We start from the raw sequence: 14,962 nt of genomic DNA, 5'->3' as shown, positions 1-14,962 counted from the left end.
CAGCTCTAGGAAAAGACTGGAGAAGTAAATCATTGAATCATGCAACAATTCACTTCAATGGGAATGTGAACTGCTAATGGGTTCATGCCTGAGACTAAGGTCACAAAATGAATCTCTGTAAATGAGATATGACCATTTGTAACACTTTCTGTTCTGGTTTCACATGGTGAAGAAATTTGCTGGACAAGATCAGGAGAAGCACTAAAACCAAATTTCTCTCTAAACCTCTGATGGCCACAAGAACTTCATAAAACTTTAAAAGGGTTTATTATACAAAAGCCTTCTTTTAAGCAGTACTGTTTCCCTGTACTATATAAAAGATAAGACAGGTGATGTGGAAAACCAGCAAATCATTTTGCCAACAATACCAGTGACAGGTAAAGCCACACAAATGGAAGACTGATGTAGGTTCAGCTGAGACAGTCCATCACTCCACACTTGCATGAAAATATATGAAATCAGGAGCAGATCTGAGAGGCTGTGGTGACCTAGCAGTCACTAAAGCCTCAATATGGACTGTCACAAAAGCATGATTAATCACGCAAATATCAACATTAAGACTGTGTTTGCCCCCATCAGAAGGCACAAAAGGCCCCAGCCTAGAGACCCATCTTTGTATCTTGCACCAAGATGCCAAAGCAGTGACTACACAACCTTCTCTCTGCAGGGAAGAACAGCTAGCAAAGGACAGTGGCAAGACACTTGCTAATGAAGGCAATCCTCTAAAATGGAATCGAAAAGGGCTCCGACCAATTTATGGTCACCTCCCCCAGAAACTGCTTCCATGGCAGCACCCACTGTAAGGATGCAACTATGCTATCACTGACAGACACATCAGAAGCCAGTCATACAGCTGATGAAAACAAAGACTTCCTACTTGTACAAGACTTCAACCACTACAGCCAATAGCTTGGTGAACACTTTGGGTGCAGAAGAAAAATCAAATGGCAGCATTTTGCATTGAAAATATGCCATCCAGAGAGAACAGAAGGCTCTTTCTTTGTAGCTCCCACACACTACTTAACCAAAAAAGCATCCATCGTATCAAGCAACAACATCCATGAGCCCTACGCATCACAGGCATGATTCACAGAACAGTTAATATTTGGAACATGATATACTAGATGTGCTTGCTAAACAGCTGCTGTAATTTCAGGATGGCAGGGAAGCTTTCTACCCCTTTCAGTATCATAAGTTGGTACTATGCTATCAGCCCTAGGGCCTATACAAGCCTAGCCATAACAATTCCCTGGCTATTTCTTCCCACAGTATTTACTTCCCTGGATCCCGGGATGAATTTCCTATCTCCCATCCAATCCTCAAGGTTCCTTTTGAAAAGGGCCAAAGAGGCGCTCTGCTTGACATGTACAGGCAATCTATTCTAGAGTATAGGGAGTCTCTGGGTCAAGAACCTATCCCTCCAGCATGTTTTGTTCATTGTGATGACAAGGTTTAGATCCCTGGAGCGTGTGTCGCTGAGGGATTGGGATTTCTTTAAGTGTAGCATGTCCAACAGCTCTGGGTTTGACATGGCCTTGTATGTTAAGCAGAGATCGCCTCTGAGTAGACAATATGCGACAAGAGTATAGGTGGAGTTTTTTTACACGGTGAGCACAAGGCATCTGCTTTAGGCCTGTGATTCTTTTAGTGAGGTATTTCTGCGGCCTTTCCAGTTGTTGCAGATGTCTTGAGAGGTACATACCAAACGGGGCATTGTATTCTACAGTGGGTCTAATGAGGGATGAGTACAGTGGGAATAATGGCCTCCTTTTTTCTGGATGAAAAGCCCTTAGTGATGAAGTGTGCCACATAGAAGGATTTCCTGAATGTTGTGATGATGTGGTTATCAAAAGTGAGACCAATGTCCACCTGTGTCCCCAGGTCTCTTATCACACTTTCAGTGTTTAGTGTACTGCCACCTATGTGGTAATTCAATGGGTACATGTTTTTTTCCCAGAGGGGATAACTAAACATTTTTTGGCACTGAGCTTGAGCCCATGGCTCATGCACCAAGCATTTGTTTCTGTAAGGCCCTTTTGTACAATATCCACATCATTTGGGGATTCAATAATGGCTCCCAGTTTGCAGTCATCTGCAAACTATGTTAGCCAGAGTCCTTAGTGTTGGTCTGTACTTCAGACAAGTAGATGCCAAACAAGAACGGTCCCAGGACTGAACCCTGAGGTACTCCAATTGTCTGGAGCTGGATTTGGAGTTGGCTACTTTTACAGTGTGGGTTCTGTCAGGAAGCCAGTTGGCAACACATCGAATGACGTAGGGATTAATTCCCAACTTAGTAAGTTTACCTATGATTCCAGAGTGGGGGATGGTGTCGACGGCCTTGGCGAGGTCCAGATAGGCTGTGTGAACCACCTTACCCTTGTCCACGGCTCTAGAGACTGATTTGAAGAAGTCAATCAGGTTCAGGAGACAAGATCGGCCCTTCACGAACTGAAACTGTGTGGGGTCCCGAGTTTGAAGGATGCCAATGTCTTTGTTTATAAGTTCCATGATAATATGTTCCTTGGCCTTGCAGATCAGGCTCTTCAGACTGATGGGGCGGTAGTTCTCAGGATCCAAGGTGGATCCCCCCTTGTGGAATGGGATAACTGTAGCTGTGTGCCACTCAGTGGGCACGAAGCCTGAGGTGAGGCTATGATTAAACATGACACATAGGTGAAGTGCCAGTTCATTTTGTAGTTCATGTAGTACACAGCCAGGGATGTCATCTGGTCCCATGGATGCTGTATTCTTAGCTTTGGAGACTGCATTTATTAACTGTGTAGCCGTTATTACCAGAAATTGGCAATCTTAAGGTATTGAGATGGGCCCTTTAGGGGGTGAGAGGGGGGTGAAGTTTGCGCTGAATCGATCTGCCAGGATATTGGCAATATTCTTGGGATCAGTATATTTAATGCCATTCTGTTGTAGCTCAGAGCAGATCTGAGCATTGCCATTTACATTCTTGACATAGCTATAGAATGCCTTGTGGTTGTCTTTGGAATCTTTGGCAATTTTATTTTCGTAACTAGCTTTGGAGGATTTTATGAGGGATCTCAGCTTCTTACTGAGGCTGTTAAGGGAGTTTTTTGCATCCTGGGATTTTCCTCGTTTCTGCAACAGTTTATTCCTTTTGTTGTAAAGTTTGTTTATGGCAAGGGACCACCAGATTGGCTTCCATTTATTGGAGGAGACCGTCTTGCTTCTATTCGGGATGGCACGAGTGGATGTGCTCGTACAGTGCTTTAGTGTAGGATTCAGCAGTCAAACTTTCAGTTCCTGTCTGCATGGGTATCATGAAGTTTGTCACTTCTAACTTCAGTAGCATGAAGATGGCTTTGGAGAAGTTTTTTACGGAGGTTTCCTTACTGGTGGGTGGGGGTGGGATGTGGATGTCAAGGGTGATTAGCTTATGGTCAGACCTGACCAACGAGGGGGTAACCATAGGTGTGGAGCATCGATTTCCCATATTGGTAATGACCAGGTCTAGGATATTGGAGCTCCTGGTGGGACTAAGGATTAGTTGATCCAGGGCGCTGGAAATTTATGAATTCCAAGAATCGTTGAGCAAGGGTGTTGGCACATGAGTAGTTTTCCCAGTTAATGGCAGAGTAGTTGAAATCACCCAGTATTAGGGTGTTTGGTTGTATCTTAATATTTTCCACTAAGTTTAGAAAGGTGTAAGTGAGAATCTTGGGGCATGATGGGGGATCTGTATCAAGCTACAATTCGGACAGCAGTCTTACCTAGTGTTAGTTGCACCTAGAGAATTTCAGACACATTGTGTTGGGCAACTAGCCTGGTGTGGATATCCTTGGTGAATATGGACACTCCTCCACCTTAAGTGTTTCAGTCCTGATTTGGTGGCCGAAAAGTGTGGTAAGAGTTGTAGCCTGATATTGCAGGGGTGCACTCTGGAGCTTTGAACCAGTTTCAGTTACTGCACAAATATCGATGTTTTCCATTTTTAGGAGTGCCTCGAGAGAGTGCATTTTGAGGTTTAGACGTCTAGCATTGAGTAGCATTACCTTCAGATTCTGCATGCTGTTATGGTGGTGGTTTTGTTATCAAAAAAGATACAGGTGTAAAATCACTAGACTAAGTCAAAGAACTGCCCCTTTTAGCAGTCCTAGATGGTAATCAGGACTGTAACTTCTGAAGCACAAATCATCCTCCTGAGTGACTTAGCTGACATCTCTAAGACATAAAAAAGACCAGATGATTCAGGGCCCTCCATGGTCTGGAAGGGGGCGTTTTCTTAATGGCATTAATCTGGCCAGGAAGACCAAGAGGAGGGACCAAAGAGAATTGTAGGTATTTTAGTAGTGGTAAGGTTCTGTATCCTTTTCAACATATCAACCATGTCCTGTGAAGGCTGGCCAAGTAAGGCTTCCTCATTAAGAAAGGTGTGTAGGATGATTGCCAGAAGTCCTCCTTAAGAAAGATAGATCTCAGCCAGGAAATTTGAAGAAGATATAAGATTGTGCCTCCTGCCTTGCTAAAGTAGCAGCACAGCCAAAGTTAAGAGTGAAGCAATTTGGTAGCCTACTCTGGAAGAAACAGGTAAGGCCCTGATCAGCTCCCCATTGAACCTACACTTAGGAAAGATTGAAAGTCCTCCCAACATGTAATCTACCAGGAAGGACTGGAGTCTGGACACATGAACCAAACAGCTGATAGCTTTAAACCCAAACATAGCACTGGAGAATCATCCCTTGTCCATTCAGTCCAAGGCTTTACATTTTATAACTAGCAATAAAATGGCAAGGTGTTACCATCTCTGAGTCCTGTTATATATAAAAGAGATACCCTACTGGGTAACACAAGAAGGAGCCTCTATATTGGGTGACTACTGGATTTCTTCTTTGCGTACCTCTAGCTTGTCATGCTGAAAATAAATATTTAGCTCCCATGCTTGGCCTGATCAGTTTTTCCAGACAAAGCATGTTGTTTTGTCATTTGCAATGCTATGGTGGCACTGCACTCTCTAGTTTAAACAACATGGGCCCAGTGTGATTACCTGAAAGATACAAATAAATAAGAATAAAAAATTATGTTATCTGCCAAACTATTGGACAGTCAGTCACCTGAGGATGAATGGAGATGCCATCCAAAATGTATACATATTGAACAAGCATTATTATTATATTATATATAACTTTTAAAGTGCCATAACAGCACCAACAACAAAAAAGGGAAAGGGGGTGATGAATACACTAGACCACCAAAGATACATCTGCAGAGTGCTATACAGGCACCAGCATTACTATGCGGACTGGAAGGGAGAAGGGGATATACTAGACAATTAGAGCTTATTTTAAATGCCATGATGGCACCAACATTACAATGGGGATTGGAGTCAGTGAAGGTATCCACTGGACACTGGCACCAAGGAATGCTTTAAGTGTTGTGATGGCACTGACATTAGTACAGGGACCGGGGATGGTGGGTGGGAAGATTCCAGGATTCAACTTTAAAGTGCCACAATACAGTCAATGTTACGAAGGGGACCAGGGCTGGAGGGATGCATTACATACCAGGGAACACTCCATAAAGTGCCTTAAGGCATAATGGGACTGGGGGAACCACTCAACATACTACAGCACTAACAGTAGTACTGGGATATGGGGTGGAGGAAAATACCATAGTGGCATAGACTTCATAAGGGTGATAGGGGTGGGGAGAAAGTACAGTTGTGTACACTTACCATAAATGTAGATGTTCAAGTGTATTCACTGTTGCAGTCATTACATTTGGGTAATCCTGCTGGCAGGTTGCCCTCAGTCGGCCTGAATTCCAAAGTCCTGGGTCCTGCGTCGGCTGCTGTCGCCCCTTCCCTGACGTCAGGTCGTCAGGGGTATAAAAAATGTGGCTGACGCCATTTTCTTTAGTTTTTCTTGCCCCAGATGTCAGGTGCCCCCAAAAGGGTAGCCAAAATTTATATACATATAAATACATGCACCAATATAAACTTTACCTTCATTTACAAGCAAATACACCACATAGGTTGTATAAATCAGAGAAGGAAAGATAGGTTCCATCAGAAGAAAGGGGGATGGCGGGTGGGTAACCTGGACTGCAACAGTGAATACACTCGAACATCTACATTTATGGTAAGTGTACACAACTGCACTATGTTCTTCGTGTTTCACAGTTGCAGTCATTACATTTGGGTAGAGTCACAAAGCTATGGATGGGAGGCTGGAGCTAAACAGCATTAGGAGCGGCTATGAGGCCCTGCAGAACTGCAGTAGTAAAGCCTGCCCTGGATTTAGAGTAGAGTGGCAGATGATAGTGCTTTGTTAAGGTGTGCACTGAACTCCAAGTAGCAGCCTCTAAAATGTCCTTGGTTGGTACTCCCCTGAGAAAGGCTGCTGAAGTGGCTGCAGCTCTGGTTGAATGTGGCCTAATGTCCTTAGGCACTGGCTTGCCATGGTGTAAGTAGCAGAAACGAATGCAGTGGCCTATCCACTTTGAAATAGTCTGCTTTGAGATAGCCTTTCCTTGTGATCCTGCAGCATATGCCACTAGTAATTGTTCTGTCTTTCTGAAAACTTTGGTTCTGTCCAAGTAGAATCTAAGCTGCCTGTGTACGTCCAAAGAATGCAGAATTGTCTCCCCCTTGTTCTGTGGATTTGGATAAAACGTTGGCAGATGAATAGTTTGGTTAAGAGCCACACTGGACACCACCTTAGGCATAAATGCTGGGTTTGTCCTCAGAGAGACCCTGTCTGGAAAAAAAAATATTAAAAGGTTCCACAGCCATGAGTGCCTGAAGCTCTGAAACTCGTCTTGCAGAAGTTATTGCTAGGAGCAGAGCTGTTTTCCAAGAAAAACATTATATCAGCAGTAGCAGCTGGCTCAAAAGGAGGCAGGGTGAGTTTTTCCAAGACATAGTTGAGGTCCCATGCAGGCATTGGTAATCTCCTTGGAGGCCTTACATTTTTGGCTCCTCTGAGGTACTGTTTTAATAAGGGATGAGAAAAGACTGGTGGCTCTGTATTGTAATGAGCCGAAATGGCAGAGGCATGAATTTTAATAGATGAAAAAGATAGACCCTTGTCCAGCATCTCAGTTAAGTATTGCAAAATCTGAGGAATATTTGGCACAACTGTATCAGTTCCTTGTGCCTGGTTCCAAGCACATAATCTCTTCCATTTTCCAGCAAAAGATTTTCTAGTACTAGGCCTTCTGGCCTCCAAAATTACATCCATCACAGCTTTACTGAGAGGTGTGTTTTGTATGACTACATTATCCACCATGCTGCCAGGTTTAAAGTCCTGAGTTGGCTGTGCAGGATCTGATTGTTTTGCTGGGACAGTAGATGAGGTATTTGCGGTAAGAAAGAATGGAGGCCAGGTGGATAATTAAGCTAGCTGCTGATAAAGGTCATGGTCTCAATGATAAGTTATCATTGAAACCTTTTTTATTAGATAGGCCATTTAAACATTAAGTTATATTTATATGCTTAGTGTGTTTTTTATGTGTGTTTTTATGTATATATTTTTTATGTATATTTCTTGTACATATTTAATATATTTTTTTCTCTTGTGCCTTTTAAAGTAAATGATGTAATTTTATGTGGAACACGTGACATGGAAAAGGTGTTCTATTGGTGTATCTTATACATTTAAATGGAATGAGTTTTCTTTGTTCTATTAAAGTCTGATGAAGCGTTCTATGTGACGTGAAAGCGCTTACTTTTAAAATAAAGGGTTTTATTTTTACGTTTGTCTACCTGGTTTGCTTCGATAGTTGTGGCATATTCACCTCCTTTATTTTGGATTGTATTTGCGGTAAGGTCCAAGCTGGGCATTGAGACAAGTTCTTTAGGATTGGAAAACAGTACTGGCGGGGCCAGTCTGGGGCAATCAGAATAATTTTTGGCTTCTCCTGTCTGACCTTTAGGAGTACCTTGGGGAGGAGAGGCAGTGGGGGAAAGGCATATAATGATAGGTCTTTCCAGCTAAAGGATACGGCGTCCACTTTCCATGCTTGTCTGTGATAAGTCCTTGTGCAGAATCTTTTTAGTTGATAGTTGTGAGGGGAAGCAAATAGATCTATGTCCGGGCATCCCCATTTCTTTGTTATCATGCTGAAGACCTGTGGATCCAGCTGCCACTCGTGGGGATCCATGAGGTTTCTGCTTAGTTCGTCTGCTAGAGTATTTTTCCTTCCTGGCAGGAATTGTGCCTGCAGATGTACTTGGTAAGTTAACGCTGTGTCACTCAAAGTCATGGCTAGTCTGCAAAGGGGGTAAGAATGTGTGCCCCCCCTGCTTGTTTATATACCACATGACCGCGGTGCTGTCTGTCTTTATCAGTAGTTGTCCCGGATGAAGCAGGTCCTTGAAGGCTGTCAGGGCATTCTGAACAGCTAGCATCTCTTTTTGATTGATATGTAGATGCATTTGGGTTGTGGACCATGTGCCCTGAATGCATCTTCCTGCCATATGGGCCCCCCAGGCATAATCTGATGCAGCCGTTGTTGGTGTCTGCCTGGCTGTGGGTAATGTGAATGGCTGTCCCTTGTTTTGGTGACAAGCCTTTGCCCACCATCGAAACTCCTGTTGTAGGCAGGAAATGAGAGTAATCATTGTTTCCAGGCTGTGGCAATACTGAGTCCAAACACTTTTTAGGTACGATTGAAGTTTCCTTATATGCAGTCTTGAACATGGAATTAGTAGGATGCAGGATGCCATGAAGCCCAAAGCCTACAGACTTTTTTCTTGCAGATAACTGGACCTTTGTTGCCAACATTTTGAAATAGGTAGTCAGTTGCCTTTGTTTGTCTGGTCTGAGATACGCCATCTGGGCAGTTGTATTTAAGCTTGCACCCAGGAATATTATCTCTTGAGAGGGTACTAGTTTTGATTTCTTTTCGTTGACTGTGTACCCTAGGCATGTTAGAAGTCTTTTCACAAAAGCCAGAACCTGTAGAAGAATGTCCTTGTTCTCTGCTTGAATTAGGCAGTCATCCAAGTAAGAATATATTTGTATTTCTCTTTGTCTGCAGAATGCAATTACAGGTGCCAGGCACTTTGTAAAGACCGTGGGTGCAGTAGATAAGCCAAAGGGCAGTGCAGAGAATTGGTAATGCATTGAGCCAGCCTTGAATCTGAGGTATTGTCTGCATAAATGTCTGATTGGGACATGCAGGTATGCCTCTTTTAGGTCTAGAGTTACCAGCCAAGCGTTCTTGCCCAGCATGGGCAGAAGCTGCTGCAAAGTCATCATCTTGAATTTTGGTATATCCAAGAATGTGCTCAGAATTGATAGGTCCAGTATTGGTCTCCAGGTCTTGCCCTTTCTGGGTACCAAGAACAGTCTTGAGTAAAATCCTCGTCCCTGCTCTTGCTCTGGTACTTGTTGAATGGCCCCCATGTCCATGAGGGATGACACTTGTTTTTGTGCCTCTGCCCATTGATTTTTTTGGCAGATCTGGCCAGCCGTTTGCCTTTGGCAGGGTATGGAAATGGAACTTGTACCCTTGTGACACAATATTTAGGACCCACTTGTCCTGGGTTATAATGTGCCAATTTTGAGAAGAAAGTGCTAATTTTCCCCCTAAGGGTGCTGCCAGAAGATAAGTGCTTGGTGCAGGCAGGGGGAAGTCATTGGGACTGTTTCCTGTATGGTTGTGATTTGTCTTCTCCAACTTTGGAGGTAGAAGCACCCCACTGCTTTGACCTGTAGGAACCTTGTGCCTGGGATCTGCCTCTAGGGCATCCGGATCTGCCCCTTTGAGGTCTGTCTGACACAGGAAAGGAACAATTCTTTGTAGGCCAGTGTCTACTAAACCTAAGTGGCTGTACTTGTAAAAAATCTTTGAAAGTTTGCATAGATTTAGCTTTGTCCTCCATCTTCTTTAACACTTCCTCTGCCTTAACATGAAACAAAGTATCTTGCTGTAAAGGTGCATCTAATAATTTAACTTTGACATGATCAGGCAGATTTTGTTCCTTTAACCAAGCATGCCTCCTAATTACAGAACCTGTAACAGCGGCCCTGCAGGAGGCCTCCAAAGAATCAAAACCACATTGCAAAGTATGCTTTCCAACTTGTTCAGCTGCATGCAATAAATCCTGCATTTCCTTGTTTTCTGCACATTCAGAGTTTAATAACATTTTCTGTTTAAGCAATGCCATGACATGTTGCTGATATTTAAGCATATGAAACTGACAGTTTAAGGCCCTTATAGCCAAGGTAGCAGATGTGTAAACCCTTTTTCCCCATCTATCCAGTGCCCTAGAATCTCTGTCAGAGGGGGCAGGGTTTTTTGCAGCGGAAGCCTTAACTCCTTTGGGACCCTGAGAAATAGTTTCTGGGTCTGCAGCAGGGTTTTTAAAAAGGAATTTGAGAGAGTCAGGAACCCTGTAATATCTGTCAGGCTTAACAGGAGCTGGAGGTAAGGAGTCAGGGGTGAGACTAGACTCCGAAAACACATCATCTACAATATCTAACACAAGTGGAATGGCTAGTGGCCCTGTGTTGAGGAAGTAAAAGGAAATCCCTGAGCCTCTTTTTAGATTCTGAAACATCTTGGCTCTCCCAGTGGAAATGCTCCCACATGGTATGCAAGGTTTCCACAAAGGAATAGTCCTCGGGAGGAGAAACTGAAGGTATGGATTCTTCAGCATCAGAATCCTCATGGGGGGGAAGAGAATATTCCTGATCAGAAGAGGAAACAATAGAAACCTGATCTGAAGATTCATAGTCTCTTGCCTAGGCCTCTTATCAGGAGGGGGATGGGAACCCCTGATCAAGGTAATTAAGTCTTCAGCCATTTTCAGCATCTGTTGTTTGGGCATAGAGGCCTGTCCACGTGGCTCTTGAGTTTGTTTCTTTGCTTTAGAAGGTGCCTTAGTCTTTGTCTTTGAAGCTGAGGTTGGTTTTATGTAAAGATGTTTAGGTCTGAATACACCCTCAAAAGCCGGTGCCTGCTCAGCGGCTCCAGACCCATCTGAAGGAATAGTATCTGAGGCTCCAATACCTTGAGTTTCCAGCGGCATGGCCGACTCCACGTGGGAGTCGGTAGCGGCCTGCAACTCTAAAGTAGCGGGTGTCAGGGGGTGCGAAAGCACCTCACTGAGAACCAGCGACTGGCTTAGAAGAAGCTTCGTTGTCGGTTTTGGGCCTTGGTTGTCTATCTCTTTCCTTTTCTCTATGTTTTTATGAACTCCGGTAGTGGAATGGCTATCCGATGACATTTCTGGGTAATTAAACCGGCGTCCAAAATAGTTTAAAGCAAAATCATACCGACGCTTAATAGTGCGTTGGTTAAATCTAGCACAAAACTGACACCCAGCAACGTTGTGATCAGGGCCTAGGCAAGGAATACAGTAAGAATGAAAGTCCTTATGAGGTATTTGCTTTCCACAAGAAACACAATTATTAACTTTTTCTGACATCGGTCTGGAGCAAGAAAAAGGTTTCCCCAACGGGGTACTTAGCTTTACTGAAGACTTCGGATCTGAAACTCAAACACGAACATCTCAAGAGTTGGCCGACCGGCACTTGCGAACTGCTCCTGCTTCAGGCACCGCGCAGCAAGAAAGACTAAAGAAAATGGTGTCGGCCGCATCTTTTATACCTGTACCCCTGACGACCTGACATCAGGGAAGGGGCGACAGCAGCCGATGAAGGACCCAGGACTTTGAAATTCAGGCTGACTGAGGGCAACCTGCCAGCAGGATTACCCAAATGTAATGACTGTAACAGTGAAACACGAAGAACATCCACAAGGCCACCAGGGATGACTCAAAATGCCATAACAGCACTGACAATATAAACTAGACATCAGTGGTGGGGGGAAACACTAGGTTACCACATCTTAACACATATTTGCCATAATATATAATACATACTGTATTATGGGGGTGGTGTGGCTCCACAGAAGGAATGGGCACATACAGGGGCTGTGTGTGTGTGTACATATTTGTGTTCATGTACGTGTGTGTGTGTGTGTGTGTGTGTGTGTGTGTGTGTGTGTGTGTGTGTGTGTGTGTGTGTGTGTTTGTGTGTGAGACTGGACAGGGGATTCCATTGCCTACATGAGCAGCAGGTCACTGCTACAACATGCAGATCTGCCATGATCTGCATGTCATGGTAGCACATGTGATTCAGGAAACATACAAATTAGCTAATAATGAGGTCTTCCAACAGCAAGAACCACAAAAAAATAAATCCCACTAGGTGATGTATAAAGCCCAAATAAAAATAATATAGGCCACCACAACGCCACAGTTTCACAGAAAGAAGGTGTTTATTAATAAAAACAACCAAGACTTAGCGTTTTCGCCTGTTTCATGTACACATCATCAGAGTCATTGGTCTTGCACATTAAATCCTTTTTTATAGTACAATTCAACCCATTAAAAAATTAAAACAATTAACAATGTTCATTCACATTTATAAAGACCAAGCCAAAATACTGACATACATTTGCAACCTTTAAAACCAGATTAAGTTCTCATCATATGCACACAAAAAAGAAGGTTCATGTTTGCACAGACCTTAATTTTAATATACTATTCATAGAACAATTATCATTTATACCCAGGGACACTGTGCATTTAATCTCAATTGCCACAGTGTCTCCGTCTGCTCAGGTAATGTTTTGTCATCACCCCCCCCATCATTATATTTTACTCTATCTATAACAAAAAAGACAAATTTCTTAAAACCCTCACAAATTTCACTGTGATAAAATAAAGCATTACTGTTGTTTCTGTTTTTTATGTCCCTAAGATGTTCTGCCATTCTATCACGTAACCTATGGTTGGTTTTCCCTACATAAAATGCAGGGCAAGAACCACAAAGTCCAATGTATACCACCATTTTGGTGTTACAGGTGGCTCGTCCTGGACACTGGATGGTCTTTCCATACCCTTCAACAGTCACATATGGACCTTCAGGTATAAACCTACAAAACCTATACATGCAACATTTGCTCATCAAAGAGCTACAAAAATTATATGGGTCATCTTTATTAATCTCGAAGGATTCCTTCAAGTTCCTTCCTCTGTTGTAAGTCGCCACAGGGCATTCACCCAACTTATTTTTCAACTCACTGATGAATCCCAGCAGTTATAAATAACCCTTTTTAATGACACAGAATCTTGATTAAAAGGTAAAACCATTATCATGCATTCTGGTGTTACTAGAGTAACATTCATTACAGATCCTTATGTGTAGGGGTGTGAGGATGGCATAATGGTTAAGGTGTTTACCTTGCAGACACAAGGTGCTGGGTTTGATTCTCACATGGGGTAACTGGCTAGGCTTAAAATGGCCCACAAGGTCAGTTAGCCTAGCACTAACCTAAAAACATTAACAACCTATGAACATTAACAACTAAGACTAATGACTCTGATGATGCCTACATGAAACAGGCGAAGGCGCCAAGTCTTGTTTGTTCGTAACAATGAGGTCTTACCTCATCACAGCTAGCATGTTTCTGCACTGCAAATGGGCACATCACTCAGACGGCCTTTCTAGCACGAACGTTAATGAATTCCTGGGTAAGTCCTACAAACTCCACCAGCATACTTTGCAACTCTTGTAGCCAAACAAAAGCTCCAGGTTAGTCCTGAAAACATGTTACTGTTTCTTAATCCAGTAAAGACAGTCTATAAATTTAAAACTAAATATATGTGTACCATCCATAAAAAGGAAGGAAACAAACAGTTTGTTTTCAGAATATTTAGACACAAAACAAATGCGCAAATACTTTTAGATCAGACATGCAATTTAATCATTCTTCGAATATGAACATTTTTTTAATCTCTTTATAATAACTTACTTCAGTGTGGCATCTGTATCAGAGTCAGAGTCAGTAGAAATGACTCTGAATATATATTTGTCAGGCAGCAAAGAAAAAATGTCTCCTTTGTATAGTGGGTACCATTTGTCTTTTTCCAGAACCTGCTGCTCATCTTTATCAGACGGCTGATAAAAACATGGATTTATGTGGGTCTGTAATTTAAAATCATATGAAAATGACTATATTTTGCAGCTGAGATGTATAACTATTTTTTTGCTAAATTTCATAAACTCTACTACTGTTTTCAAGAACAAATTATATGAAACAGCATTTATTCAATGAGCATAATACTGGGTTGTTGGATAATTTCAACAGATCACACCAGTTAAATAATCATCAAACAATAACATCAGACAAGCACTCCGCTATGGATACTCCAATATTCAAAGTACCCTCCTGGAAATCTTGGTTGAAGGAGTTCCCCCCTAACATAAAGCAAATCTGTTACAGTTCCATCTCAAAAGAAAATAACGGAATAAACTGTAAACCGTCTTGCAGTAACACACAAAGTAAAAGAGCAGCATGTCCAAAACAATGCAGTGCAAAACCATGCCTTAATGAAATAAGAATTTTTGTACTAATTCGTTAACAAGGTAAGGCCACTAGGCATAAGCAGAGTTGCCACCTGTCCTGATCTGAGTAGGATAGTCACAATTTCAAGCTCTGTCTCCCATTTCCCCTAGCAACCACTTTCTGTATTCTGCGTCTCAGACTAAGACACTGCACAGACTAAGAAGTATGTTAAGATGATTAAAAATTATTTTTGTCCACAAACATACACACACACACACACACACACACACACACACACACACACACACACACACACACACACAGTCAGTCTCTTTCTCTCAAAGTCATGGAGTCAGTCATACTCAAATTCATAATGTTCATTCACTCATCCGTGAACATAGTAAAGCCAAACAGATTCATGTGAAAGTCCTCTTCAGCATTTCATTCATACATACCCAATGTCCACTTCACTCACTCAACAGCAGAGGTTACTAATGCATAAGCTAGCAGTGTTAAGACTTTGATTCTAATATCATCCACCAACTAACTTTCTTTCCACCCCACTAACTACCTTGATTATAGCACGCTTGGATGCTCATAAGCCTAACTACTTATTATACAGCAG

The 14,962-nt window shown here is 42.5% G+C and overlaps 1 protein-coding gene across 1 annotated transcript in view; it reads right to left on the bottom strand.

Annotated features, from left to right (window-relative positions):
* The window catches only part of LOC122792349 (aprataxin and PNK-like factor), a 679,332-nt gene that overhangs the window by 428,594 nt on the left and 235,776 nt on the right, over positions 1–14,962 (bottom strand). The window contains exon 3 of the mRNA XM_044060142.1: positions 13,804–13,976. Coding sequence (XP_043916077.1) covers positions 13,804–13,976 — 173 coding nt within the window. The remainder of the gene's footprint in view (positions 1–13,803; positions 13,977–14,962) is intronic.

Source organism: Protopterus annectens, chromosome 1.part2 (assembly GCF_019279795.1).
Source record: "Protopterus annectens isolate FY-2018-M chromosome 1.part2, PAN1.0, whole genome shotgun sequence".
Taxonomy (NCBI): Eukaryota; Metazoa; Chordata; order Ceratodontiformes; family Protopteridae; genus Protopterus; species Protopterus annectens.
The sequence above is the reverse complement of the archived record's forward strand: the minus strand, read 5'-3'. Positions and strand labels throughout refer to the sequence as shown.